The sequence below is a fragment of the Daphnia magna genome, linkage group LG1 (genome assembly GCF_020631705.1).
Source record: "Daphnia magna isolate NIES linkage group LG1, ASM2063170v1.1, whole genome shotgun sequence".
In the NCBI taxonomy this organism is placed as follows: Eukaryota; Metazoa; Arthropoda; class Branchiopoda; order Diplostraca; family Daphniidae; genus Daphnia; species Daphnia magna.
The window spans coordinates 7,643,914-7,670,255 of NC_059182.1; the positions used below are offsets into that span (position 1 = coordinate 7,643,914).

Sequence of the window (26,342 nt, forward strand, 5' to 3'; positions counted from 1 at the left end):
GATGAGATAAGATAAGATTGTTGGAGATTGCAAACTGATAATATATATATATGTGTGTGGCAACGCTGTCCTCTCCTCCTCCCCTTGGCAAATGCAAAAGGGGTCTCTCTCCCTGTTCGTCTGCTAGTCTGACGGCGTGTTGATTGCTCTCTGCATGTATTTCCCTGTGATCCGACTCTACGGTTAATTATCTGGTTTGAATAGACTTTGTTCCACTTGATTTTGTCTACTTAGAAGAGTAAGGTATAGTTTCCAACAGGTTATGGGCCCAGAAACGTAACTTAAAATTTACTTTGGCAAATATTTTTTCTATGTACAGAGGAGTGAGATGGCAGGGCAAGATGGCCGCCCCCACTACACAGGGATAAGATTTGATGGCACGAATTTTGATTCTTGGCAATTTGGAGTCAGACTGGTTCTACAAAGTGAGGAGCTCTGGACCATTGTTAAAGGGAATGAGATGAAACCTCAGCCGGTGAGTCATTTAAAAAAAAAAACTAAAATTATGAGTGTATGTGTCTTGAGCTGCAATTGTTGATAACTCTAGCCTTATGTCTGGACTAGTAAGTCGGAATAGAGTTTCGAAACCTTATATTCTATCTATAATCTGCAAATTTTTTCGACATGGATATTACTTAATACTCATGTGACTCAGCCTCACGAAACACAATTTAGTTCGCCATATTCACACTAGGTGGCACCACCTGAACACAACGATTTGACAGTTGACACTCTAGGTAGATGGCCTAACAGATGAAGACAATTAATGTTTGTTTCCGCATGTAGCTCATGTGAGGTATGATTTTAAAAAGGTTTTCCACGTGTAGGCCACGTGAGTAGAGATAGATTTCCATATGTTAGTCATATGAGAGAAGAAGAGTGTACCACACGAGAGTGTGAGATAATGTATCCCAACTCAAGAATATTTCTCAATATCCTTTCAGATCATAAATGAAGAACGAGTTACCAATACAGCAGCAATCAGCGCCTGGGACAAGAAGAATATATCTGCGATGTGGATTATTTACTCATCAATTCAGGAGGAAAAATCAAGAGCTCTAATGTCATGCGACCTGGCTCAAGAAATGTGGAGCCGAATGGAGACTGCGTACTCGGAAACTTCTGACGAGATTGCCCCGGTATTGTGGAGGAAGTTCTATGGATCCAAAATCCAACAAGGGCAAAGTGTCATGGAGTTCATGACGGAAATGGAGCAAATAGTGTCTCGCCTGAGGGCGATTAATGGGGTAGCCCTTGAAGACGGCCAGATCATTACGCAAATACTAATGTCTCTTCCACCTAGCCTGAAGCTGAATTTTGTAGTAGCGTGGGACAGTACCCCAGCACAGGAGAAGACCCTGAAAAACTTGACAACCCGTCTTGTTAAATTAGAGAAAAACGTCAAGCAGAGTGAAGAGGAAAACTCGTCTAATGCTCTGGTGAGCATGAGAGTATCTGAAAACAAAAACTCAGGAGAATCTGAAGAGAAGGCATTTCCGGTCCGGGACAACAAGTTGAAAAGAGGAAATGAAGATAAGCGAAAGTGCTGGGAATGTGGAGATGACTCTCACGTCAGAGCCAAGTGTAGAATCTTTAAGCGCCGCCTAGAAAGAGAAGAAGACGATCGAAATTACAAAAGAAGAAGGTACGAGCCATCAAACCGAGAAAACAACCGACATCACGACAGAAACTCTGAGAGCAGAGACAAGCGGCATGATAACAGAAACCGGAGAGACGAAAACAGGGGTCGAAGAGAACATAGTTACTCGGCAATGCAATCAAGAGATAACAACAACAACAAACAGTAAGAGAACAACAACAAAAAGAGAGGTGCCCTTTTATTGTTTTTATTTTATATAAAGATCAACAGGATGGTACGCAGACTCCGGCGCAACCCAACATATGACGGACGATAGAGGATTGCTTGGCAATTTCTTCCCAGTTGAACATGACAAGTGGACCGTCTCCGGGATTGGAGAGGCAAAACTCTTAGTAGCAGGACAAGGAGATGTAAATCTACATGCCACAGTTAACGGGAGAAATCTTAGCGGAACCATGAGAGGAGTGTTATACGTCCCAGGCCTGGGGATCAACCTTTACTCCATTGGAACAGCCACTGATGCTGGAATTGATGTGCTCTTTAGCAACAATACTGTTTCCTTCTCAAGAGATGGAACAGTCATTATGCAAGGGAGAAGGTCCGAAAAAGAGGGTCTCTACTATCTGGATATCCGTGCAGAGGAACACAACATCAGAACTGAGAGAGCCTTGGTGGTCACTCACGTGGAGCCTCTTTCCCTCTGGCATCAACGATTGGGACATCTCAACTATAAGAAGGTTCTCAAGATGGCTTCCCTTGGCAGTGTAAAAGGACTTGCGCTTTTCAATGATTTCTGTCCATCCAACCACTGTTACGGCTGTCTACAAGGGAAGATGTGTCGAACCCCATTCTCATCTACACGTACCAAAACAACCCAGATTGGCCAAGTGATACACTCGGACGTCTGTGGACCTATGGAAAGAGCTACACAAGATGGAGAACGCTACTATGTCATCTTCAAAGACGGGTACTCGGGATGGTGTGAAATTCAGCAGCTCAAACAAAGGTCTGAGGTACCCAAAGCCTTCAAGATCTTCTCATCAAAGATGGAAGCTGACACCAACAAGAAGATCAAGGTTCTACGCTCAGATGGTGGAGGGGAGTACTGCAGTAAGGACTTTCGAGATTGGCTGGCCAACTCTGGAATTATTCATCGGATAACACCACCCTACACCCCACAACACAATGGAGTGGCAGAAAGGTCCAACCGGACGATTGTCGAATCAGCTCGGAGCCAGATGTATAGCAAGAAGGTTCCGCTTGAACTCTGGGGCCTAGCAGTTCAGTGTGCAGTCTATGTCCAGAACAGAACAACGTCCTGTACTAACAGTAAAACCCCCTTTGAACATTGGTACAAGAAGAAACCAGACATTTCTCATCTTAAAGTCTTCGGGTGCCGTGTCTTTGTTCATGTGCCTGACGAGAAAAGAAGAAAACTGGACCCCAAAGCAACAGAGGGCATGATGATGGGATACTTGGACGAATCTAAAAGTTGCTACAAGATCTGGGACCCTATCACTAGAAAACTCTTGATCAGTAGAGATGTCATCTTTGAAGAGGAATCCATGATGAAGTTTGAAGGCTTAGATGGCACAAAGGAGGAAGATTATTATTCGATTTTTCCAATCATCGACAAAGAAGTGGTAATGTTCCTTTGTTAATAAGTCATGGATAGATATATATTTTTTTTTGTTTCCTCTCTCTCCATATATTATTACTATAGCCTGCTGGAATAAATGAGAATGTACCTGTGGATCAAGTAGAGCAGGGTGAAGTGGTAGCCCAAGATCAGGCCCAGAACGAACTCGATGCTCACTTACCAGATGAACCAATCGGCCATGAACAAGAGGACGATCAACTGGTCAACCAACCTAGACCTGATGGTGCTGATGAGGATATCGAAGAATTCTTTCATGAATGGGAAAATCCACCTCCTAATCCACCAGCTGCACAACTTCGTCGTTCACTGAGGACTCCGAAACCGACTGAAAAGTATCGCCTATTCAGAGGATACCCATCATCTCTACCTGAACTGCTTGACAAATCGGAGACTGATGTAGCTACCTGTTTATCAACGAAGATATTTGGAAAGCAGAATCTTACTTTTCAAGAAGCCCTGTCGTCAAAAGAAGGGGAGCTCTGGAGGATAGCTATGGACGATGAGTATGCATCTCTCATGAAAAATAATACTTGGAACCTTGTCCCACTACCCCCTGGCCGCACATCAATCAAATGCCGTTGGGTCTATGACATCAAGCCAGGCTACGAGGGAGTTCCGGAACGTTATAAGGCTCGACTTGTCGCTCTAGGATGCTCCCAAAAACCTGGACTCGATTTCAACCAAACGTATGCTCCAGTAGTAAAGCTGTCAACACTTCGACTTATTCTCGCTCTGATTGCTGTCCACGACTTGGAGGTTCTACAACTTGATGTTAAAACGGCCTTTTTACATGGACGAATCGATGAAGAAATCTACATGCGCCAGCCAGAAGGGTATGTGGCTCAAGGTCGTGAGAAATATGTGTGTCGTCTGGTCAAAAGCCTTTACGGGCTAAAGCAAGCACCTCGGGCGTGGAACATTGAACTCAATGATGCCATCGTTAGATACGGCCTTATTCGCTCCGACGAAGATCAGTGTGTCTATCATCTTGTCGAAGAAGGAAGTTGGATCCTAGCTATTTTTTTCGTTGATGATGGACTCATCTGCGGTACCAACGAGAAAACCCTAGAAAAATTTGTGGATCACCTTAAAACGAAGTTCGAGTTACGTACTCTCCCCGCAGGACGGTTTTTGGGAATCACAATTGACCGGAACAGGGAGAGAAGACATCTAAGCATATCACAGCCTGACGCTGTTGACACTATCCTGAAGAAATTCAAGATGGGAGACTGCAACAGTGTGTCTACTCCAGCTGAACCAGGCCTGAAGCTGTCCTTGAATATGTCCCCACAAACTGATAAAGAAGTAGAAGAGATGAAGCAAATCCCATATAAGGAAGCAGTCGGAGCACTTCTCTACCTCTCCACTACGACAAGACCAGACATCTCGTACGCAGTTGGGCAAGTAGCGAAATTCAACCACAATCCAGGAGTCCAACACTGGAAAGCGGTGAAGCGCATCTTCCGCTACCTGGCTGGAACTCGAGAGTATGGAATCCTTTTCTCACCTAATCCTTCTGGTAAAGAAGAGGAGATAGTGGGCTTTACTGACGCTGATCATGCCGGAGATCCGGACGACCGATCATCTACATCTGGATGTGTCTTCATCTGCCACGGAGGATCCTTTTCCTGGTTCAGTCGGAAACAAGGTTGTACATCCCTGTCAACAACTGAAGCTGAGTTTTGTAGCAGGCGGAGAAGCAGCGAAAGAAGCCACATGGATAAGAGCCTTCCTTAAAGAGATTGGTAAAAGAAATTTAGAAGCCATTCCTCTCTTCTGTGACAACCAAGGGGCCATTCGTGTAGCAAATAATCCGGAGCTACACAGACGGATGAAACATGTTGAACTCCGATTTCGTTTTGTACAGCAGGCACAAAAGACTGGAGTAATTGATGCTTGCTTTGTCGACTCTCGGAACCAGGTGGCGGATATCTTCACGAAGGCGTTACCTACCCCAAGTTATCAGTATCTCAGACAGAAGCTCGGTGTAATGGACTGTAGAAAGAATAAGGAATAATAATCTCAACAATGTTTGGAGTCTTGACCTTCTCTATATCACTCAATAGTTTGATTTAAAGTGTTTTTGTTGACAAGTGGTATATGTGTCCAATGCTCAGTATCCTCGTTGTTTATCCTAACCCTATATGAAAATTTGCTTCAAGAGGAGGTATGGGAGACTCAGTTTGAGAGGAGGTGTTGGAGATTGCAAACTGATAATATATATATATGTGTATGGCAACGCTGTCCTCTCCTCCTCCCCTTGGCAAATGCAAAAGGGGTCTCTCTCCCTGTTCGTCTGCTAGTCTGACGGCGTGTTGATTGCTCTCTGCATGTATTTCCCTGTGATCCGACTCTACGGTTAATTATCTGGTTTGAATAGACTTTGTTCCACTTGATTTTGTCTACTTATACTTAGAAGAGTAAGGTATAGTTTCCAACAAAGATAAGATAAGATAATTTTGATATCTTTTGATATCTTATATCTTTAAAATTTTTTGTAATATCTTTATCTTATCTTATCGGTTTTTTAAAAGATATTTTAAAAGATGATTTTGTCACGTGATTATTTTTTCGTGCATGATTCCCTCTGTTGTCTAATAGCGTTATTATAATGTTAGACTCAATCTGCAACGTCAGTGGATCTCCGAAACCTAATAATCATTAATCTGGCAACCCTGAGCCATTGTTCCGCTTTCTTTATTGCCTTCCCCCTCTTTAGCCCTCTCCCTCTCTCTGACGTTCTCGTCTGCGATATAGCGTGGCAGACCTGTCAGAGTCAAGAACGTCACACTTTCATGTTTCTACTTTCTTCTTCATTCTCAGAGTTAAATCCTTCAGATCGTTGAAAGTTATTGTCCCCTCTTCATACATTACCCCAGGTATATAATATTATAAGTTGTATTCTGTGTACCCGTGCTAAATACTGATTTGTGTCCAGTCGCCATCTCGGCTCCGGAATTTATCTGCCTTTCTCGGCCCCCCTTTGATATTTGTCTATCATTACTGATTCGGGTAATATTTGCTTGTATTTATTATACATAAATTTGGTCCTAATCTGTGCGTCCCTTCCCTCAGGTCTGATTGTCCTCTAGTGTTGTCCAGTTACTGTACGAGTCACACTCTCTTCACATTTTGTGTGTGTGTCTGCAACCCCAGGTATTACCCGTTGTACAACTTATTATGCAACACAAACTGATTCCCTCTATCTTTCTAGAAACCGCACATTTATCTCCCACACCTGGTTTCTCCAGATCCAGTTCAGTGGGTAGCAGTAAAGCTCTTGAGGAGCTGGAAATTTACCTGAACGAGCCAACCCTACCTATGGAAGATGTAAGACCTTTGGAATTTTGGCAGCTGAATAGCCACCGCTTTCCAGTTTTATCTCCAATAGCAAGAGACATATTTGGAATACCTGCATCATCCGGGAGTGTTGAACGAGTTTTTAGCACTGCTACTGATATTCTATCAGCCAAACGGAACCGCATTAAACCTTGTTTATTTCAGTCTCTTTTATTCATTAAAAAAAATTACAAGTGGGCAAAATAAATATGAGGAAAAGTATTTGTTTTGGTGTTTGGTACTGTTATTGACTTATTGTAATGGTGTATAACATATATTATATAAAAATTTAAGAAAGAAAACGAATGCGTAAGAATAAGAGTAATTTGCTAAGGGGAAGGACACTTTTTGCAATGTATCAGTATTTATTTTTAAAAATCGATTTTATCGCCGTTTTAATGATCGATTGATTAATCGATTTATCTTTTATCTTATCTTTATCTTTAGCGTTTTTCTGTATTATCTTATCTTATCTTATCTTTGGAATCAGCAAATTATCTTATCTTATCTAGATAATGAAAAAAAAAAGATGCAAAACACTGCCGCGTATCATCAATCTATTTTCTAAGTATTGTTTTCATATTTTTATTCGCAGTAATTCACCAAGGTCTTTCGCGTATCATCAAGGATGATGCGCCGGTTTTCCCCAATTTTCCCCAATTTCCCCCAAACGTTTCATCTCTTTTTTCATTTCTTTTTTCATGTTTGAAACAACTTGCTTCAGATTCTTTTTTATCGTCAATGACTACGGTCATATCTTGTCACTCTCTTAATACAAAGTGTGAATTGTATCAAAAGTTTCTCAATCACTTGTCGCACACTTGCGACAATATTACTCTTTCTTTTACACTAGTGTCGGAAACACTATTTTCGACATTTTTGGTGCCGTGACCAGGATAAAAGCAGATTCGGGTTCATAACTGCCACACAACGTGTGGCGACTCAACGCAGGCTGTTCAACACATCAGTCATTGCATCTTTAAATTCATCAAAAATCAACACAACGTAGGGTAGCTAACTGTTTTATTGAAATGGCCAACAGAGCACATCTTGTAGCGCTTCGTGGAGCCAGTAGAGGTCAAGCTACGACGCTCGTCCGACGACTCGAAGCTGTTTTTGGTAATGAAGAACTCGATGCACTCCATAAACTTCACGAGCTAGAAACTCAACATCAAGCGCTGTACGAACGATATCAAACAATCGAGGAATTGGATCAGCAAATATATGCTTTGACTCAAGCGGACGTATTGGAAGTCGACGCTGCGGCGGTGGACATTGTCAACACTGCATATCAAGACGCGATTAGTCTTTATCAACACCGGATCAACACCAAGAGGCGCGCAATCGAAGCAGCAGATCCAGATCGTCGTCGAAATGATGTAGCAGCACCAGGTCAGCAATTCATTGCGCCGGCAAGAGCCACGAGTAGACCGAAAATTACGCTTCCGCGTTTCAATGGAGAGATTCTCCAATGGCGACCGTTTTGGCAGGCTTTCCAAGCGGAGATCCATTCTGATGACACTCTGGCCAACATTAATAAATTTAATTACCTTGTGGGTCAATTGGAGACCAACGTACTCGGCACGGTTGCGGGTCTCAAACCGTCTAATGAAAATTATCCCGTGCTAGTAAATTTGCTTACAGAGCGCTTCGGCAATATTCCCAAGATTACGGCGGCTTACATGCGAGCTCTTTACACTCTTTCGAAACCGGAAGGACATCTCAAAAGCCTTCGTTTATTCTACGATTCTTTGGAATCATACGTTCGTGGTTTGGAAGCTTTGGGCAAAGCCCCCGACCCCTATGGCGATCTACTTGTTTGTATTCTCATGGACAAGCTTCCCATTGAAATACGGAAAAATGTGGCTCGTCAACACGATCAAGATGAATGGACATTGGAGCAGTTGCGAAAAGCTTTAAGGGGAGAAATCCGCGTGATGGAAGCAGGCCAGTCATCTTTTCTTCCTCATCAACAACAACCATCCAGCAGAAATCAACAGCAGTATCACGGCGGAAAGTAGACTGTTAATTTATTCAGTGGTAATACGAGACCAATCAAAAGATACCCGTGCGTTTTCTGCAGTGGAGATCATGCTGCGACTCAATGTGAACAAGTGACGTCAGTTGAAGAGAGGAAAAAGATTGTTGAAATAAAAAGATATGTTCCAATTGTTTTAGCCCTAAACATCAAAGCAAAGAATGTCAGTCGACTTTATCCTGTCGAAGTTGTGGAGCTCGTCATCATTCCAGTCTCCATTCCAGTCCTGCAAAGTCCAGCAATCCTTCAACGTTGCCGACGACAGCAAGCGGGAACCATTGTCAAACGACAGCTTTAAGTTCCAGTGTGTATGACATCTATCCATTTGTCTTCCTGAAAACGGCTATCATCAAAGCTCAATCACAACAGCATGAAGAGAAAGTCAATGCACTCTTTGACGAAGGAGCTCAACGCTCATGGATGACGAGAGACGCAGCCAAACGGTTAGGCCTTCGTGCAAAGAGTAGAGAATTGTTGATCTTATCGGGATTTGCCAATTTTCCCACTGCGCCAAAATATTACGATCTGGTTGAGCTCGTTGTAGTCACAATTGAAAATCAACCGATCGTCGTTCGAGCCATAGTCATCGATTTTCTGGTTAATCCATTGAAAGACGGATATCGAAAGAATCTCCAAGATCTCGCACATCTCAAAGATTTGCATCTCGCTCATCCCTTTACTGGACAAGAGACTTTCCATGTGGACATCCTGATAGGAGCTCATTTTTATTGGCAATTCATCGGAGATGAAGCCCCGATTCGTGGTCAAGGAGCAACAGCAATCAACTCAAAATTAGGCTATCTCGTATCAGGACCACTAGACAGTGTTCGTGTCTCAAAACCGAAACAGTCAATCAATCTCCACATTCAAGCAGTAGATTGCGACGACTTATCTTTCCTCTGGTCCCTTGAAAAATTGGGAATTTTTCCTCATCAAGAGAATGTTAAAGAAGCCGCGGAATATGCTGACAAATGCATCAAATTCGAAGATGGCCAATATACGGCCCGTTTCCCATGGAAATCAGAATATCAAGAGCTTCCTGCTAACTTTAATATGGTGCAGAACATGACTCGAGCCATTATTAAACGTTTAACGAAAGAACCAGAAATGTTAACCGTGTTTTCCCGTCTAATTGAAGAGCAACTCAAACGCAACTTTATTGAAAATGTTCCTGCATCAGAGCTCGCGAAAAATTGCCATTACATCCCTTATCATTATGTAAAAAGGGAATCAGCTACTACTCCGATCCGCATTGTTTACAATTGTTCTTGTAAAGGATGGAATGGGGTCAGTTTTAACGACTGTGTCGAAGCTGGTGCACCATTGCATAACGATCAAACTAAAATCTTAATCAACTTCCGAACTCATGCCATCGGCATCGTCGCCGACGTGGAAAAGGCATTTCATCATATTAATCTGCACAAGTCCGATCGAGATTTTCTTCGTTGGTTTTGGTTAGAAGATCCAACCAACCCTGAGTCTCCACTAGCAGTCTACAGGTTCAGAGTGGTGCCGTTTGGAGCTAAGTCATCACCTTTCATCCTCAATGCGGTGATGATGCATCATCTCAAGAAGTCGACCTCTGAAATCGCTGCTGATATGCTGCAAAGTGTAATCGTCGACAACATCATAACTGGATGTGAGAATACCAGTGCTGATTTTAATTATTTCACTGAAGCTAATCGCATCATGGATCAAGCTCATCTTCCCCTGCAAGCTTGGGGATTCAGTGATGGTGCTGTTGAAAAAAGTTTGGCGGAGGGAGGGTCAACGGACCCATCGCGTCTATCAAAAACTCTTGGTTTAATTTGGAATCGGGAGAAGGATACGTTAAACGTTCAACCGCCTCATCTCTCAGCAGCCGAAGTCGTGACAAAAAGAGACGTCCTTAAAGGAAATGGAGCCTTCTATGATCCCCTTGGTTTTTACGCACCATTTGGCACTTCATCGAAAATTCTTATTCAAGATATTTGCATAGCAGACCTCAAAATAGACGACGAGTTGTCTGCCGATCACCTGAAACGTTGGAAGGAGATCGTGGAAAAAAGGATGATGCGCCGGTTTTCCCCAATTTTCCCCAATTTCCCCCAAACGTTTCATCTCTTTTTTCATTTCTTTTTTCATGTTTGAAACAACTATCTTCAGATTCTTTTTTTATCGTCAATGACTACGGTCATCTCTTGTCACTCTCTTAATACAAAGTGTGAATTGTATCAAAAGTTTCTCAATCACTTGTCGCACACTTGCGCCAATTTTACTCTTTCTTTTACACTAGTGTCGGAAACACTATTTTCGACAAGAGTATCGATGTGAACAAAGGGGATGCCGCTTTCTTCGGACCAAGTTTGCAGTTTAGAGGTGACAATTTGCTCATTCGTTGGAATACTTTCTTCTTCCAAAACGTCCAAGTCGAAAGATTCTACGCAATCGCTATCCTCCGAAAGATAACCACCAGCATGAGACTCGTTGTCAGAATCGAAGAAGTCAAATTCTTCTTCGATATTCTCAGTAATGTACAAACTAGAATCATCCATGTCTACTTCTTCAAAAATTTGAAGGTCACTGAACTGTTTTGAGTGAGATTCTTCATCCTCGAGAGGCTGTTCTTGAATTGTAGACAACAGCAAGAACTGAAATGCCAGATTCACACGGTTTCTTTGTTGTCTTTCTTTGACAATTGCTTTTGGCTTTCGGCAAAATCTTGCCATTCTTTTTTCATTCATTTCTGTTATGATAAAACAGCTTCCTGATGTGTTGTTTGTAATGGCTATGGACAATACACTATCCTGTATATCCTGTAACATAGCAAATTGGGAGTAAGTTTTTGAAATAACTTGTCTTTATCACTATTATTAATATATCACTTACCAATAGTCAACTCCTTATAGTACACGTATCCAGGTGTGTAAAGTCTGTTTGTGTTGATTAGATTGGTCACGGACACAACACGTGTTGTGAAGAATGGCAATGGACACAACACTATCCTGTAACATAGGAAAGAGGGAATAAGTTTTAAAATACCTTGTCTTTATCACTATCAATATATCACTTACCAATAGTCAACTCCATATAGTACACGTATCAAGATGTGTAAAAATTAAATTGAATCCAATAAAATTTCCAATTGAAGTACGATTAGAATTTACGACCGACAGACGAATATTAGGGTTCCATTAGTCTGTGTAGTCTGGTTTGTGTAATTGCCCCTAAACACATTTCAATAATTATTTTGTTATGCAACTTCCATTTAAAATATTGATCTGACAAATAATAGGTATAACTTGAATAGAAATAAATTTTTTGAAATCTTATTATCATTCAGGAATGATAATAAGATATTCATACAAGTAACTATATTGTAGGACTACAATATAGTTACTTCTATGGAATTACCAAATTAGTCACAATGTAAAAAATTTTGTGGGTAATAAACAGAATTGGGTGCGCTGTAATCTTGAAAGCATTGGTTTCCGTAGATACAGGTCCAGGCGCGCTTCATTTTCGACTGTCTCTGTCTTCTCTATTCAGTTTTATCTAGAGTGTTTTTACATTTCACTTCTTGATTATTAAGTATTTTTACTTATTTTTCGTTTAAACAAATCTCCTTAACTTGGCTTTCAAAATGGCATCACACAATGTGTTTTTAACTAGAAGTACTGTTTTACTTAATGGATTTTAGAGAAACGAGCCACGTGTTTGCAACTAATTTCTTTATGAAGGACAAGGGAATGTTTTTATCGGGAATCTTCACACAAACACTGGTATATATGTCGCTGTGATACCTGATTTTTGGCTTGAAAAAGAAGGAATTCTGTGTGTATACCCCAGGTCAAGGAGGGAGTTCAGCGTTCAAGGAAGGAAGCAACGGGTTGAAGAGAAATGGTTCAATTACTCTTGCACCAAACGAGCTGAATTTGGTTTGTTTAAATTTATGTAACCATTTTAATGTTCAGTGATTTAATTTTGATTGTTTTATGTTAGAATCTTACAAGGATGCCAAGACATGGATTCCCCATGCTCAGAAACACAGCGACTTCAACAGTGAATCAGAACAGGAACCATTAGGAAAGGGGAAAAGACACAAACGTCAAAGAACTGGTTATTCACCTAGCCCTGACCTCATTGGAAGCAGTGAAGAGGAAGGCTTCTTTCAACAGGGTTCAAGTCACGTAAAAACTCCTATTGTACAGTATCCTCCACAAAAAAGAGGCACCCCCCCGGTAGCCCAAAATATAAAAATTCCTTATAAGCGCTAGATGGCATAGTTTTTAATTGCAAAATACAAACAAAAAAAAGCATGCAATTTTTTTTTTTTTTTTGACTGCAAAAGCAAGACGGTTGCCATGATTTCAGTATTTTTCCTGCGAGAAAAATTTGGGAAACGGAGAATTTGTGAAAAAATCATTTGGGGAAAGGCTAACCTCTGAATTGTTACCTTTCCCCCACCCCGACTTTTTTCTCAAGTTTTCCGTTTTCCATATTTTCTCGCAACATGAAAACTTATTCGTTCCACACGACTTTAAAAGACGGATAAAATTATAGCATTTAGAAAATAAATCTAAGAAAACATTAAAAAAAACCTTTTTTTAAAGAGGATTTATTTTATTTAAACAAACTGAAAAATGAAATATGTTTAATATTTCTTCTACCACCCGTTAGCTTCAAAGCATAATTGAAGTCTTTTTGTCATTTGCTAATTTTTTACGATAAGCGTCTTTTTCAGTAAGATTTTGCCAAGCGGTCTGTGCATGGGCAAAATCTTCTTCTTTGTGGTGTTCTCCGATCTCGTACTACTTTATTCTCGTACCATATATCTCGTACCGGTACGAGATCATCGGTACGAGATTGGAGCTTCTAAGCAGTCGGTACGAGATCATCGGCTCTTGACAGAAGATATTTTAAAAAATTTCTTCGTCGTAGAAGAGCCACTACTCTAACCAACCGCCCGGCATTTCTCCAAGCCGCTTAATGAAATTTGAGGGAAATTGGGCCGCCTTATATACGGTCGCAGGGGGTGAGCGCTGCGCCACCAAGCGGGGTTCATTCCCTTTGGGTACGAGATTGTCAGTACGAGATTGCCGGTACGAGATACTTAAGTAAGAACGATTTTGTTTTATTAGAAACAATAGTTCTGAAAAAAAAACTTGCTTTATTGTAGTTATATCTGTATTTTGGCAAGAAGCAACTGAATTTAAAAATCAAAATACACTATTGGAACATTTATACGACTTGACTGACGATTGTATAGATTCTCAATTCGTTTTCAAGAAAAGCAGTTGAACTCATCTAACAAGTAAAGACGAGATGCTTCCAGTGCTGCAGATGACGAAGAAAGCCTTCTAATAAAATAAATGATTATTTAAATGGATGTTTAGACTTTATCAAATTTGTAAATTACCTTAATCAGATTGGTCATATTCACAGGGCATGCGATAAGTCTTGGAGCAGTACTTCAGAAGGTCATCTACGGTATATTCCTTGGTGTGTTGATATTTCTCCCAAATATTTTTAATCCTCTCGTTGGTCCTCATATACACTTTGTTCTGACTCCTGAAGTCTTTACCCTGTAACAACAATCTTTTATTAATCAAATTCATCTGAGTTTCTTTATAGAGAAGTTCAATTAGATGATATAGGTTCAAATCGCCCTTCTTAGGAGCATGCATGTTTATCCGGTAATGCCACCCTTCGGCATCATTATTCGTCCACACTTCTTGAAAAAAGACGCTCCAAGTATCTGGAGACCAAACACGACTCGTAATCCACTGTTTCTCGACATAGTCAAAGAACGTTCTCAGATCTGTAATACGTAATGGTGGAAGATTATCGTCGGTTCTTTCTTCGTTTAATGCAATCAAATCATCAACTAATTGGACTGATCGATCCTTCAGTTTTTTTAAACAACCTTGAATTTCTTGATATGGAACGAATGGCAAAGCTAATGTTTCCCGCACTAACTCTTTGATTTTTGAATCTGTCCTGTAAGCTACTGAAAATCCAAGTCTTTTTAGATTACGATACACACTTTGCGTCCAATGAAAATTGCAACCAAAAATCTTCGTATCAGGGAAAACATCTTCAAATGCTCTTTTGGTCGCTGTTTCGAAATCCAAGACCACGTCTTCTAAGCAAGGTTCATACTCGGGATCAAAAAGAGATTTTAATTTTTCAAGGACCGCGACATAATCGCTTAGCTCGCGACCGGACATCAACACATAGAGCAATGGAATCTGTTTTGACTTTCCATTCTTCGTGACAAACCCGTGGATGGTGAACAACTGGCTAAATGGAAGTTTAGCCACATGAAAAGTCCCGTCAACATACCATCTACGCATATTTTGCAAATCCCTTAACTGCTCTTTACTGGCGAACAAAATGTGCCGTCTATCCCCTACAGTGATGTCACCAACAAAAAAATCCTTCGGCAGAGCATGGTGTTGCAATTCAAATTGGAGGGTGGTTGGATGTAGAGGCCTGTCCTTTTGTCTGATGTAATTGCCAGCCTTAGCTAAATTATCTGGTTGCGGTAGATCTAAATCTGGATGCTGCATAGCAGCTGGGACAAGTGCTTCTTCAGCAATAGTTTTAGCAGATTCAAATTTTTTGGAGAGTGCATTTTTTTTCACTTTTTTTACTAAGGGAACTTTCAAAATCAGAGAGGGATTGGGAAGGTGACTATGACCCTTTTCACCTTCCTTAAATTCTTCTCCCTTTTGCTTTACAAACGCTGCACAGGATTGCTCACCTTTTAAACCACGCCTCGTACATAGCCAAGTGACTACTCCACTTTTAGTGGGTTTCTCGCTTTTTCTCCCATATCGATTACCTATTCCATCCAACAACTGATCCTTTCCCCTTATCGAAGCCCCAAATTCAATATAAAAGTGTTTCACCCGGATTGCTGGTGTGATTGGCTCCTCGTAAATCAGGCTTTTCTCTCTGATGGGGACCGGAGTAACGTGACGAGGCGAATGAACAGTATCTCCATTCTCTGATTCAAAGGATGATCTAAGTGATAAGACAAAATATTATTAGTTACTTCGTTTGCAATAAACATTTTTAAATTGTATACCTGCTAGCTGTGGAATTATCTTCTGGTCTAACTGGGCTTGGCGGGTGAAGTGAAGTGTCTAATCTAAAAGAAAAATCAAAAGGATTAATTGCAGAGTCATTCAGAGACATATTGGCAACTGCCATGTCAAGTAATTCCTGTGGAATATCTGGAAAGTCCATATTTATTGACGGCATTGGAGGGACAACTTCTTCAAGGACGACTGAGTGGTTAGAGGAGCTATGAATAGTAAATGTTTCATTGACAATTATGTTTGTAGTTGAAGAAGTTGGATCGATAACTGAATCCGAGAAAGGAATAACTGCTGCATTTCGCCCTTCGGAGAACTTTGGTCGTAACGAGGGTTCGGTTTTCTGTTCCGTTTAGGTCGTGATTGCTGGAGCGGAATCGAATTAGCTTCAACGGCGGCTGAGGGAATACTCTCCAGTTCACAAGAAAAACATGTAAACAAATTGTCCCGCTTTGCGATCTTGTAGCAATCCTTGTCAATCGCTGAAGTAAATTTTAAAAAATCAGTAAAAATCATAGGAAGACATCAATTTCACAAACAAGTTTTCAGCAAACAAGAAATAATGACATAGAAAATAGTCTCTTGCAATCTCATACTTTTCAAATCTTTCAGTAATAAGTAGAATACAAAACAGTTAAGAGCAAAGACTGAACTTACATGTAAAACAGCGTCGGTGAACCGATTTCTCGCACTGATTGCACTTAATTTTCTGATCTCCCTTTTTAAACGCTATCTTACACACGAGACACTCCATTCTTGGCAAAAGATGAAACACAACTGTCGTAGTTCTCCATTTTGTCTTCTTATATAAGACGTCAAAGCAAAGCAAGCCAAGGTCATTCCAGACGCAACCCTTGGTCATTCCAGACGCAACCCTTGTAACAATCCCATGGCGCTTGTTTACTCGAAGAGAATTCTGAGAGGCTTCAACTATAATCTACCGACATGTCATGTACAGCCACCGGAAAGTCAACAGTAACTTTCTTAGAAATGACCAGTAAGTAAGCAGGAATGGTTTTCTTGTTTAATTTGGCTGCATTTTCATAGATTTCCTTGGCTTCAGGATATTTCTTCTTAACTGTTAGCCAGCGAGTCGATTCAGGCAAAATGCTAATCAAGAAAATCGTCAAACAACTGGAGCTATAAATAATTAGGGTAACAAAACGTGAATAAAACTTACAAATATGTAACTACCATTGTCCCCATCGGCACAAAAAGGCAGAGCTGCAATATTATCCAATCATGGATAAAATATGCCAGTAATCCACTAATAAGATTTCCAATGGATTGAAAGCAATAGATGAGACAAATAAATTTGATTCGCATTACTGGAGCCTGTGCTTCCAATCCTTCATAAACATAAATATTACATGAAAATGTTTTCTTAGACACTCAAATTCTTTATTGGCTTACCCCAAATAATGAGGGCTTGTAAAACAGCAACACCTCCCATACCAGTAAGAAATCGAAGTCCTGCAAACGCGTCAAAATTAGGAGCGAAACACGAACCTATGCCAAAGGCCGCCATCCACGTCCCCAGTACAACAACTGACGTGCGTCGTCCTATTCTAGAAATGATTCACAATTGAGGAATAAATGTCCAAACTACGCGATGTTCCTCCGTGGAACTGCGCACTTACAAATCCGGCAAAGGCCCGAGGAAAAAAGCACCCAGCAAAACTCCCAGCATTGTGATAGACGAACCAAAGGTAATCTTCCATGATTCATCGCACACGAGAAGGTACTGGGCAAAAAATATTTAAACTAAATTAACTTGTAGAATGTATGGATATTTAAATGGGCAACTGTATCTTACGTCAGTAACGATTGTTCTTGTAAAAACAGACTTGTCGAAAATCCAGTTGTGGCAAGTGGCGTTGACCGTGTAATTTTTATATGCACATTCCGGGGTGGTAGCATTCGGTATGGTATCAAAATCCTGGTAGTTACAGCGCCATGCACGAGGAGTTGCCATAAGACTGTTGAGGGCAGTTCCGTTTAGCCAATCGGCTTTGTACTCTGGATCAATTGGATCATCGCAACCATCAACAAAACACCTGTCCGCGCATAAAATGAGCACGCATTATTCCAAGGATAAAAAAGAACAGCAGAAATATGTGCTACAAGCCATTTCCCATTTCATTTGTTATTTACATTCTTTGAATTTAAAATGTTACCTGTAAGCAGGCACAACTCCAGCAAAGACGTTAATAAGGATACACGACGTTGGAAAGAGCAGGCCATATCCGATGCAAAAAAGATACATGATTTGAAACCATCCCATTTTGCCGAAATGACCGAGGATGATGTCCGCGTTAAAAGCATCGCCAGGGTCGCCATCGTCAAAAGTGTTAGCTGCTGATCCGTCTTGATTTGGTGGCTTCTCGTTTTCAATCGGCTTCGGAGCACAAATTCATGATTTGAATTTGTGATAATTCCGATGGTACGGATACAGCTTTTAATGTACCATCCTTTTTCGGTAAGCCTACGGTGGACCTAAAAATAAATACAAATGATTACACGTACAATCCCAACTACACCATAAATTATCCATTATTGTTACCTCTTGCTCTTCGGCGCGCAACTGTTGTTCACAAATAATGTGAGCGTAAGTGCGAGATCCAACGTCTGGGGTTTTACCGCCTGCACAGAATAGCAATATAAAAAAGAAAAATGGGTTTTAATTCAAAGTAAGGAAGATCTTGTAATCAAAATTTATAGAAAAATTGGCAGTCAAGACCCAAAACTCCCTGTGAGCGACGGAAAGTAGAAACAACTCTTAAACGGTTTCTTCGCCCACAAGAAGTTACAAATACATACGTGGTTATTATTATATTTTTACTTATGTTATTTATTATGATAACGGAAGGGGAATTTGAGCAGATCAGCTCCTGGCCCACAAGTGAATAATCCACCTATAATTAAGTAGCTTGTTCTAGGTTAATATTGGCTTCTAGTATGCTTAATAGTTTCTTGTAACAATTCCTCTTTGAGAGCCTTAGATTACTCACCTCCAAGAGCTTTTAACTTAACTGGTTGCTATGGCACTCTTTTAATTTTCCATTGGGTCACGATATGAGAATATAGATAAACAAAAAGAGTTTACTTCACAATCACAGATGTTCTTCATTTTAAAATAAGATTAAATTGAATAATGTGTTCCACTATTGCATTACAACACACAATTATACAAAATGAATAACAAATATTAAATTTACCTTCAGCAAATGAATCAACACGTTCTGGGGAAATAATCAACTTCCAACGCATTGCTCTGTATTCATCTTCTCTATCAGCAATAGTTGATATCCGATGTTCAGCAAATGGGTCAAAGTCTTCTCCTGCCACATCATTGAGAATCGCAGCTGGTGCTGTGAAAGTTTGCCTGCCTCCAATTGCAACTGCTCCATCATAATCTTCTCCTTCAACTTCATCAGTTGTGGCAATTAAAGTTACATATCCATCAAATCGACTTTGAACTTCATCGTAGATTTCTGAATAAAAAAAGCCTGAAACGTCAAATCCGATGTGATCTTTTTCATATATATCTACCTTGCTCCTTAGCTGGATTTCCTGAACTTGAGCTGCAATTTCTGTAAAGCATGCTGGAAACTTGGAAAGACATATCAATATCCGCAGTCGTCTGCTTTGTTTTTATTTTACCAAGTTGAAATTATTGCTGCCGTTTATTTCTTTTTTCAATTTTTCAATAATTTAATAATTCCGAAAAATGGAATGCTATGGAATGAAAACGTTAACAGAACATTTTTATCCGTAATTAGTAATCTATAAGATTCTTTCCAGAATTAGTTCTACCGTAAGTTTATTTATTCAAAGTCTAAATCCATCTATTGGCGAATTTCGTCTCCAATCTACAGGCGAATTTCATTCGTTTCCTCCGACCCAAAATGGAAAATGCCTCGCCCTAAATCACTTCGGGAAATTAAATTTTAACAAGAAAGTAAACAATAAGCAATATTAAATTTTACAAGAGGGGACGTAGAGCTAAACCTGATATATTTATTTATTAAATCGTTCTTACTTAAGTCTCTGGTACCGACAATCTCGTACAAGCAATCTCGTACCGACAATCTCGTACCCAAAGGGGACGAACCCCGCTTGGTGCCGCAGCGCTCACCCCCTGCGACCGTATATAAGGCAGCCCAGTTTCCCTCAGATTTCATTAAGCGGCTTGGAGCAATGCCAGGCGGTTGGTTAGAGTAGTAGCTCTTCTACGACGAAGAAATTTTTTAATATATCTTCTGTCAAGAGCCGATGATCTCGTACTGACCGCTTAGAAGCTCCAATCTCGTACCGATGATCTCGTACCGGTACGAGATAGATGGTACGAGATAAAAATGGTACGAGATAGGGGTAGACCTTCTTTGTTTCGGGAATCTTTCGCGTCCATCGAAATCACACAGCTTCAAATGGTTGCCATGGTTTCCAATAAGTTTTCATGTCGCGAGAAAATATGGAAAACGGAAAACTTTAGAAAAAAGTCGGGGTGGGGAAAGGTAACAATTCAGAGGTTAGCCTTTCCCCGACTTTTTCCTCAAATTCTCCGTTTTCCAAATTTTGCTCGCAGCAAAAATACTGAAATCATGGCAACCGTCTCGTTTTTGCAGTCAAAACAAATTTTAAAAAAAGTTGCATGCTTTTTTTGTTTGTATTTTGCAATTAAAAGCTATGCCATCTAGTGCTCATAAGGAATTTTTATATTTTGGGCTACCGGGGGGTGCCTCTTTTTTGTGGAGGATACTGTACCATCAACCTTACAAGACAGTTACTTACAGTCGAGTAAGTTCATTAACTCATAGATTCATGGCTAAAAAAAGTAAATCATATTTTGTTTTTAGTGCAAACCACTGAAAGCATTCAAGTTCTGAATGGGCCGTTCTCACTGCCACACTCCAATGCTTCCCTGTCTGTTGATTCTGATTTGTTTTGTTCTTCACCTATGGTTAATTCCTCGTCTAGGCCGATCGCTGCTGTTGATTCTGGTTTTGAAAATGTTCGTTCTTCACCAAATGGACGTTCTTCTGTTCTTTCGTCTACTGATTCTGGCTTTGGTAGTTACTACACTGCTCCACGAGAAATTGCAAAAACGCCATCTTTGCTTACCTCTTCTATTGGTGTTGGTGGTGCTTTCGTCCGTTACGAACCAGCAGCTGAAAAAAACACAATGGAATTTCATCGTTCAATTTTGAAACAATTGGCAAAACTATCTCAGAACTCAGCATTGCAGGCATCCATAATTGAAGCAAGAATGAATGATATTGATGCCAAACTCAAAGCCTTTGTTGATCAGCCACACGAACGTAGAGCGGAAGTTGACGCCGCCACGACATCGGTAGTCATGCCAACACTTTCTATACCTTCCATGGAGATGCTTTTGACTTTCGAAGACATGTTAATTAACGATGACATTCGTTTTGAACTGGTAATTTCTTTTTTAGTTCGGTTTACATTAAAATAATAATATATGTGTAATGTCGTATTTCAGAGTCGGATTGTGAAAGCTGGTGGTGGAATAACTTTGGCGGACGCCGTGAAACGAGCATGGCTGAAGAGCTTGAGTCTACAAGTACGTGCTTTGTGTTATTGGTGTGGAAAACCAAGAAAAGGTATCCAGAAACACAAACTCAAAGGCTCCCGTGTGACTGGTGCTGTATTTCGTAAGATTTTGTTTTTCTAACTCATTATTACTCATATGGTTAAATATTTCATACCGATTAAATCTATATGTCCACCATTGACTCGTGTTGCTGTTCTGTGCCTATGTCTACCTTCTTTCTATTGTTCAACAGAAATGTTTCAGTTGTACCTTACTTTTCATTTATCTTTGTATTCAGGTGGAATCAGAAGCATAACACAATTTAAAAACAGCACAGATGCAGAACTAGAGCACGAGACTAAAAAGGTGTTTAAACACGGACCAGAGAGAGCTAGGAATCACAGAGCTCACGGTGACGACGACGACGACGATGATGATCGCGGTAATATTCTAGAACGTCCTGTTGCTGGAAAAAGCACCCGTCCAAGTGATCCTCGTCCCCCAAGAGCTGGTGGTTCTACTTCAATTTAGTTTCTAAATCTTCACGTCATTTTTTATTTTGTGTGTACGTGTCGTAGAAAATAAAACAAAATTAAATCGATTCAATTTGTTTTTCGTGATTGATTAACGCCTTGAACGACGTAAGTTGGAAAAGAATGGTCGGTTTCCAGTACATCCATAGAATGGCTAAATGAGGTTTATTTTAATTTAATACGACGTTCCGGGTACGTCGCTAACGAACATTTCGCTGTTCTACGAACATCCCATTGATATATAATTTATAAAGGTAGGCATGGGTCTGGTACCAACCGGGTTGTCACGGCGTTGAATGGATGTCACTCTGACAGACTTTCGATGCTACAAAATAAAAATGAATTCCTTTAAGCATCTTACTTTGGATATCCAGTGGAAGTAACGAATGGATATCCTGAAGAGCGGCAAATTGTTTTTGCACGGATGTCCTTTGGACATAAAAAACGGACAACTTCAGGATATCCATGGACGGTATGGTGTTATAAGAGAAGTGCATCGAAAATGACGGGGAAGATGAATGCACGAAGCAGGGTCGCAAATTTCAGTGTCAGAATCTAATTCAGAATCTTCTTCTTTCTCGGCAAATTCTAAAGACGGGCAAGCTTCATTAGAATGGCGGTCCAAAATTTCTCCTATATCAATGTAAACTACGTCGTCGTCGTAATAAAAACAATCTTCTAGCTTTTCAGCTTCAGCTTCAGCTATATTAGAGGAGCCTCGTGGAGGACGGCCTTCTTTTTCGTTGGATGGAAACATATTGAAAGATTCAAAAAATTTGATCCATTGTCAGTTATAGTGCAGTTTACTTTTGTAGTAATTTTGAATTCTGCGTGCATATCAGCAATTTCCCTGGCCAGCATATCGTACGTGTGCGATACATAGACACGTCGAACAACAAGGCACGCACTACGACGAATAATATCGCTTGAATCTTTGCTACCTTCGCCATGCCAATGGGCCGTCATCCCAAGAAAGCTGTGGCGATGAGAGGACCAACAGTCAGCTGTAGTTGAAATATGTTCAATCTTTTCCAATTCAGCAATTATATTTTGTTTTTTCTTGTCGTATTTCTTGCTCAGAAGCCTTGCCATGGAATGCCGACTTTTTTATGACAAGCGGACCTATCAATCCCCCTACAAGCGCTTGAAACCCCTCCTTTTCTATTTCACAAAATGGCTACAGATCAACGATAATATGATTCCAGTGTTGAAAGCGGTACTTTGAAAAAGTTCCGCGGTGGCGGTACTGCGGTAATTTTTTTCAAAAAATGCGGTAGCGATAATGGCACCGGTAAAAATACCGCAGTAGTACCGCGGTACCGGTACAATTTGCGTTACATTTGAAAAAAAATATAAATTCCTGAATCATTTTATCATTACGTTTGCCTATACCCAGACCTGCCGCAATCGCGATTGAAAAATAATCGCGATTGAAATTTCGATTAAAATTTTAATCGGCGATTAAATCATTTAAAAATAATCGAAATCGGCGATTAAATTTTAAAAAACAATTTTCGATTTCGATTATTTTTGCGATTATTTAGCGAAATCTATGAACGGAAAGTGAATGTTTGTGAATAGATTTACAAATACCTCGTGACGGTTTAAGCTAAATTCTTTAAAGAGTTGATAGTATTTTTGAATTTGGAAATTGGCAGAAAAGTTCGAGATGGCTAGTGCAGAAACGTCTGAAAGTGAAAGCGGTAGTGATCAACTTTCGAATTCCCTACATTGTATAAGGTAAATACTTAATAAATTTTTGGTTTGAAATATGTTTGATTCTGTGTTGTGTAAACTGTCCTTTTTTATATGTCATAAAAGTGGTACACAATCTACTAGAAGGCTTGCGTTACCCCCGCAATTTTTCGAGTTTCTTGGGAATGTACCAGGAAAACATGCAGGATATTATAAGTGTACATTTCCAAATTGCTGCATGAAGAAAGATAAGAATGGAAAGGACAAGCCACTAATAGTATACAATGACACAAGATCAAATGCCAAGCGTCATTTCTGTGTAAGACTCTTTTATTATTTTGATGTAGTATGCTATGAGTCATAATGGTTTCTTCTAATTTTTAGGATCACGATCCCACAAAAGAACTCAGCCATGAACAGATCTGGAAGAACTCATGTTCGCAGATGAAACAACAACCATCTGTCAAAGAGGGCAGCAATGTTTCAACTGGTATTGCTATAAGATCTGTGATGATGACCCAAACAGATTTAGATGACATGGTTTTGGTACGATATGTCTATTTTGTAAGTTAGATAGATAGTATTACAGTAACGTTGAAATTTATTTTAGAACTGGCTTATTGTTGACGTGCTCCCTCTACACTCTGTTGAGAAACCTGGTTTCAGGCAACTAATGAATCGCGTGGCTCCGAATATCAAGCTACATGGTAGAACGTATTTTACAGATCTACTGGAAAAGAAATACAATCTCCGGCGGCAGGTTTTGTGTGAAGAATTGGCAAAGTGTACTGATGCAAGCACAACCGTCGATGCTTGGACGAGCCGACGAAAAAGCTATCTTGGAGAAACCGTCCACTGGTTTGACAAAGACAGCCGACAAATAACTCTACCAGTTAATCGTCGATGTGCATGTCATTTGCTTAATCTTGTCTCCAAAGCGGATGTTGACAAAATCACAGACATCTTATTTACCGAGCTTAGATCAAACGTCGAAGACAAGCTACAAATGCTATGGAATAAGCAGTCTTCTAGTTCCAACCACTCCGACACCATCCACCGACATCTTGGCCAATTGTTTCTTTTAAAAAACGAAACGCGTTGGAATAGTTTGTATTTTGCAATAGCTTGTGTTGTTAGATTAATGCGAAAAAAGGGCAAATCTTTAAGAAAATTACTGGACGAGTTTAAAATTCCGTTTTTCACACCAAGTGAAGAGCAGTACATGAAAGAGTATACGAAGATAATGAAATCCGTCGTCGAGGCTTTGGAAATTTTGCAAGGAGATAAAAATGTTGGATTAGGGTACTTACTACCGACCATCACAGTTCTGAAATCCAATCTTTCTCTTTTTCAAGACGATTCCAGCATTTTTCATTGCCAACCTCTTATCTCTGGGATACTTGATGCTATTGATGGTAGGTAAATTCTAACTTGATAAAATATTGTTTTTCTATATACTGTAGTCTAATTCAATTGTCTCTACCCCCACCGATCCGACAGATTTCATCACATGTTTCACGATAAAGAATTATGGCTGGCTGCCATTTCAAACCCGATGTTCAAAACGTCTTGGCTAGAAGATGACGCAGATGTAAGAAAAGCTCTTTCGTTGATCCGATGTGAATTTCAGCGCCATAAGGATTACGTTAACGGTGATTCGGACATGTAAGTATTCGTTTCGGTATTTTACGGTTTTCCTGAGAGTACCCAAGATGTAATAATTTTTAATAAATAAATAGTACATAATAATTTTTGTATATAGATCGAATGGCAGCAGCGACGAAACTTCATCTTCAAAGTCAGAACATAGTCCTGCCAAACGTTCAAAACCTCCCAAAAACTTTTTTGCGAAATTCGTCAAGAGAAACCCAAAGAACAAAGTCGATGAGGTTGATATGTTCTGGAAAGATTGCTTAAGCATTGAGGAGCTGGCCAACTACCCAACAATACTCAAAATTTACAAGTAAAATTTGTATAGTTGAAATCTTTTATTTTATCAAATTCATTCTAATTTAATTATTGAAATAAACATTTTTGCAGACGTTTTAATGCGGCGCTGCCATCATCTGCTTCCGTTGAAAGACTTTTTAGCCAAGGAGGCCTCATATTTACTCCAAAACGATCTAGCTTAACTGATCCACATTTCGAAATGCTAATGTTTTTAAAAGTAAATAATCCCGCTTTTGCTGTTTGGTAATGCTTCGACTAATAATAGCAATGGGCCCTTGGGTAGCCGGTGGAATAGGACCGAAACAAAATAGGACTGGAGATGCCAGTTGCTATTATGTATTCATTCAATTTCAGAATATAATAATTAAAACCAAAATAAATGTTATATTACAGAAATCATTCGAGTACTAAAAAAATAACATGAAATTTTTTAATTTGCCGCCGCCAATGCGACGTTGCCACTATTCATAAAGGAATTTGACAGGGGGAAAACCGTTACACACCTGCGTCTGGTCGGTATTGGGAACCCGATTTTTTCGTCTGGTCTGAGTGGTTTAGGTATAACTTTTCACGCTCTTTTTTTAGTGAAAATCTTATCCCTCTTGAAATTTTGCCCAACTTGGGCATTTTCCGCCGACTTCGGGAGTCGGTACCGCCCAGGGGAACCCTCTGCGGCACGGTAGACTTGCATTTCTGCCGATAAAATACCTTAACTTAAATATTTTTGGCGGTCTGCCTTTTGTTAAAAAAATTACCCCTAACCGTCGCAGGCTCTCGGTCTAACAGGAGAAATAGGACTGAAAATTTCCAGTCCTATTTCTCCAGTCCTATTCCGTTTCGGTCCTATTTCACCGCCAATCGGCCCTTGATGACTTGCCGACATCAATT

The 26,342-nt window shown here is 40.1% G+C and overlaps 6 protein-coding genes and 3 long non-coding RNA genes across 9 annotated transcripts; 4 read left to right on the top strand and 5 right to left on the bottom strand.

Moving 5' to 3' along the window:
* The first annotated feature begins 954 nt into the window (after nt 1–954).
* On the top strand, nt 955–1,808 carry LOC123469434 (serine/threonine-protein kinase prpf4B-like). Its single transcript, XM_045168408.1, has one exon. The coding sequence runs from the start codon at nt 1,014–1,016 to the stop codon at nt 1,806–1,808; it is 795 nt and encodes a 264-aa protein (XP_045024343.1). The 5' UTR covers nt 955–1,013.
* Nucleotides 1,809–3,336: 1,528 nt separating this feature from the next.
* LOC116922675 (retrovirus-related Pol polyprotein from transposon TNT 1-94) lies at nt 3,337–6,821 on the top strand. The gene is made up of 4 exons (XM_045174697.1): nt 3,337–6,139; nt 6,199–6,272; nt 6,336–6,416; nt 6,475–6,821. Exon 1 carries the CDS (start codon nt 3,753–3,755, stop codon nt 4,995–4,997), a length of 1,245 nt encoding a protein of 414 aa, XP_045030632.1. The 5' UTR covers nt 3,337–3,752; the 3' UTR covers nt 4,998–6,139; nt 6,199–6,272; nt 6,336–6,416; nt 6,475–6,821.
* An 809-nt stretch (nt 6,822–7,630) lies between these two features.
* Nucleotides 7,631–10,804, top strand: LOC116922682. The gene is made up of 3 exons (XM_045168409.1): nt 7,631–8,616; nt 8,778–10,697; nt 10,783–10,804. The coding sequence occupies exons 1-3, from the start codon at nt 7,631–7,633 to the stop codon at nt 10,802–10,804; spliced, it is 2,928 nt and encodes a 975-aa protein (XP_045024344.1).
* Nucleotides 10,805–11,324: 520 nt separating this feature from the next.
* LOC116926527 lies at nt 11,325–11,612 on the bottom strand. Its single transcript, XR_004396138.2, has 2 exons — nt 11,506–11,612; nt 11,325–11,432 (listed from the first exon to the last, which is right to left on the bottom strand). It is a non-coding gene; the product is annotated as an uncharacterized LOC116926527 (long non-coding RNA).
* A 2,154-nt stretch (nt 11,613–13,766) lies between these two features.
* On the bottom strand, nt 13,767–14,142 carry LOC123472634. Its single transcript, XR_006647103.1, has 2 exons — nt 14,036–14,142; nt 13,767–13,973 (listed from the first exon to the last, which is right to left on the bottom strand). It is a non-coding gene; the product is annotated as an uncharacterized LOC123472634 (long non-coding RNA).
* A 78-nt stretch (nt 14,143–14,220) lies between these two features.
* LOC123469437 lies at nt 14,221–16,529 on the bottom strand. The gene is made up of 4 exons (XM_045168410.1): nt 16,377–16,529; nt 15,710–16,201; nt 14,323–15,645; nt 14,221–14,242 (listed from the first exon to the last, which is right to left on the bottom strand). Exons 2-4 carry the CDS (start codon nt 15,883–15,885, stop codon nt 14,221–14,223), a joined length of 1,521 nt encoding a protein of 506 aa, XP_045024345.1. The 5' UTR covers nt 15,886–16,201; nt 16,377–16,529.
* A 101-nt stretch (nt 16,530–16,630) lies between these two features.
* Nucleotides 16,631–18,144, bottom strand: LOC123472629 (solute carrier family 22 member 4-like). Its single transcript, XM_045174499.1, has 6 exons — nt 17,897–18,144; nt 17,536–17,776; nt 17,360–17,463; nt 17,133–17,287; nt 16,900–17,068; nt 16,631–16,829 (listed from the first exon to the last, which is right to left on the bottom strand). Exons 1-6 carry the CDS (start codon nt 18,001–18,003, stop codon nt 16,646–16,648), a joined length of 960 nt encoding a protein of 319 aa, XP_045030434.1. The 5' UTR covers nt 18,004–18,144; the 3' UTR covers nt 16,631–16,645.
* A 443-nt stretch (nt 18,145–18,587) lies between these two features.
* Nucleotides 18,588–19,102, bottom strand: LOC123472632. Its single transcript, XR_006647102.1, has 3 exons — nt 18,938–19,102; nt 18,731–18,768; nt 18,588–18,634 (listed from the first exon to the last, which is right to left on the bottom strand). It is a non-coding gene; the product is annotated as an uncharacterized LOC123472632 (long non-coding RNA).
* Nucleotides 19,103–20,367: 1,265 nt separating this feature from the next.
* LOC116922301 lies at nt 20,368–21,865 on the top strand. Its single transcript, XM_045174510.1, has 3 exons — nt 20,368–21,162; nt 21,226–21,397; nt 21,575–21,865. Exons 1-3 carry the CDS (start codon nt 20,680–20,682, stop codon nt 21,805–21,807), a joined length of 888 nt encoding a protein of 295 aa, XP_045030445.1. The 5' UTR covers nt 20,368–20,679; the 3' UTR covers nt 21,808–21,865.
* The last annotated feature ends 4,477 nt before the right edge of the window (nt 21,866–26,342 follow it).

Bases quoted from the DNA above. Each gene is read 5' to 3' on its own strand.
- LOC123469434 (XM_045168408.1), top strand. From the start codon at position 1,014: ATGTGGATTATTTACTCATCAATTCAGGAGGAAAAATCAAGAGCTCTA.
- LOC116922675 (XM_045174697.1), top strand. From the start codon at position 3,753: ATGGACGATGAGTATGCATCTCTCATGAAAAATAATACTTGGAACCTT.
- LOC116922682 (XM_045168409.1), top strand. From the start codon at position 7,631: ATGGCCAACAGAGCACATCTTGTAGCGCTTCGTGGAGCCAGTAGAGGT. The intron at 8,617-8,777 runs GTAGACTGTTAA...CAATTGTTTTAG, and splicing joins CAGCAGTATCACGGCGGAAA to CCCTAAACATCAAAGCAAAG. The intron at 10,698-10,782 runs GTTTTCCCCAAT...AACTATCTTCAG, and splicing joins GAAAAAAGGATGATGCGCCG to ATTCTTTTTTTATCGTCAAT.
- LOC123469437 (XM_045168410.1), bottom strand. From the start codon at position 15,885: ATGCCGTCAATAAATATGGACTTTCCAGATATTCCACAGGAATTACTT. The intron at 15,646-15,709 runs GTATACAATTTA...CTTATCACTTAG, and splicing joins GATAATTCCACAGCTAGCAG to ATCATCCTTTGAATCAGAGA. The intron at 14,243-14,322 runs GTGGCATTACCG...TTCTCTATAAAG, and splicing joins ACGAATAATGATGCCGAAGG to AAACTCAGATGAATTTGATT.
- LOC123472629 (XM_045174499.1), bottom strand. From the start codon at position 18,003: ATGGGATGGTTTCAAATCATGTATCTTTTTTGCATCGGATATGGCCTG. The intron at 17,777-17,896 runs GTAACATTTTAA...ATGCGCGGACAG, and splicing joins GGAGTTGTGCCTGCTTACAG to GTGTTTTGTTGATGGTTGCG. The intron at 17,069-17,132 runs GTAAGCCAATAA...ATGTTTATGAAG, and splicing joins ACAAGCCCTCATTATTTGGG to GATTGGAAGCACAGGCTCCA.
- LOC116922301 (XM_045174510.1), top strand. From the start codon at position 20,680: ATGGTTAATTCCTCGTCTAGGCCGATCGCTGCTGTTGATTCTGGTTTT. The intron at 21,163-21,225 runs GTAATTTCTTTT...GTCGTATTTCAG, and splicing joins ATGACATTCGTTTTGAACTG to AGTCGGATTGTGAAAGCTGG. The intron at 21,398-21,574 runs GTAAGATTTTGT...CTTTGTATTCAG, and splicing joins TGTGACTGGTGCTGTATTTC to GTGGAATCAGAAGCATAACA.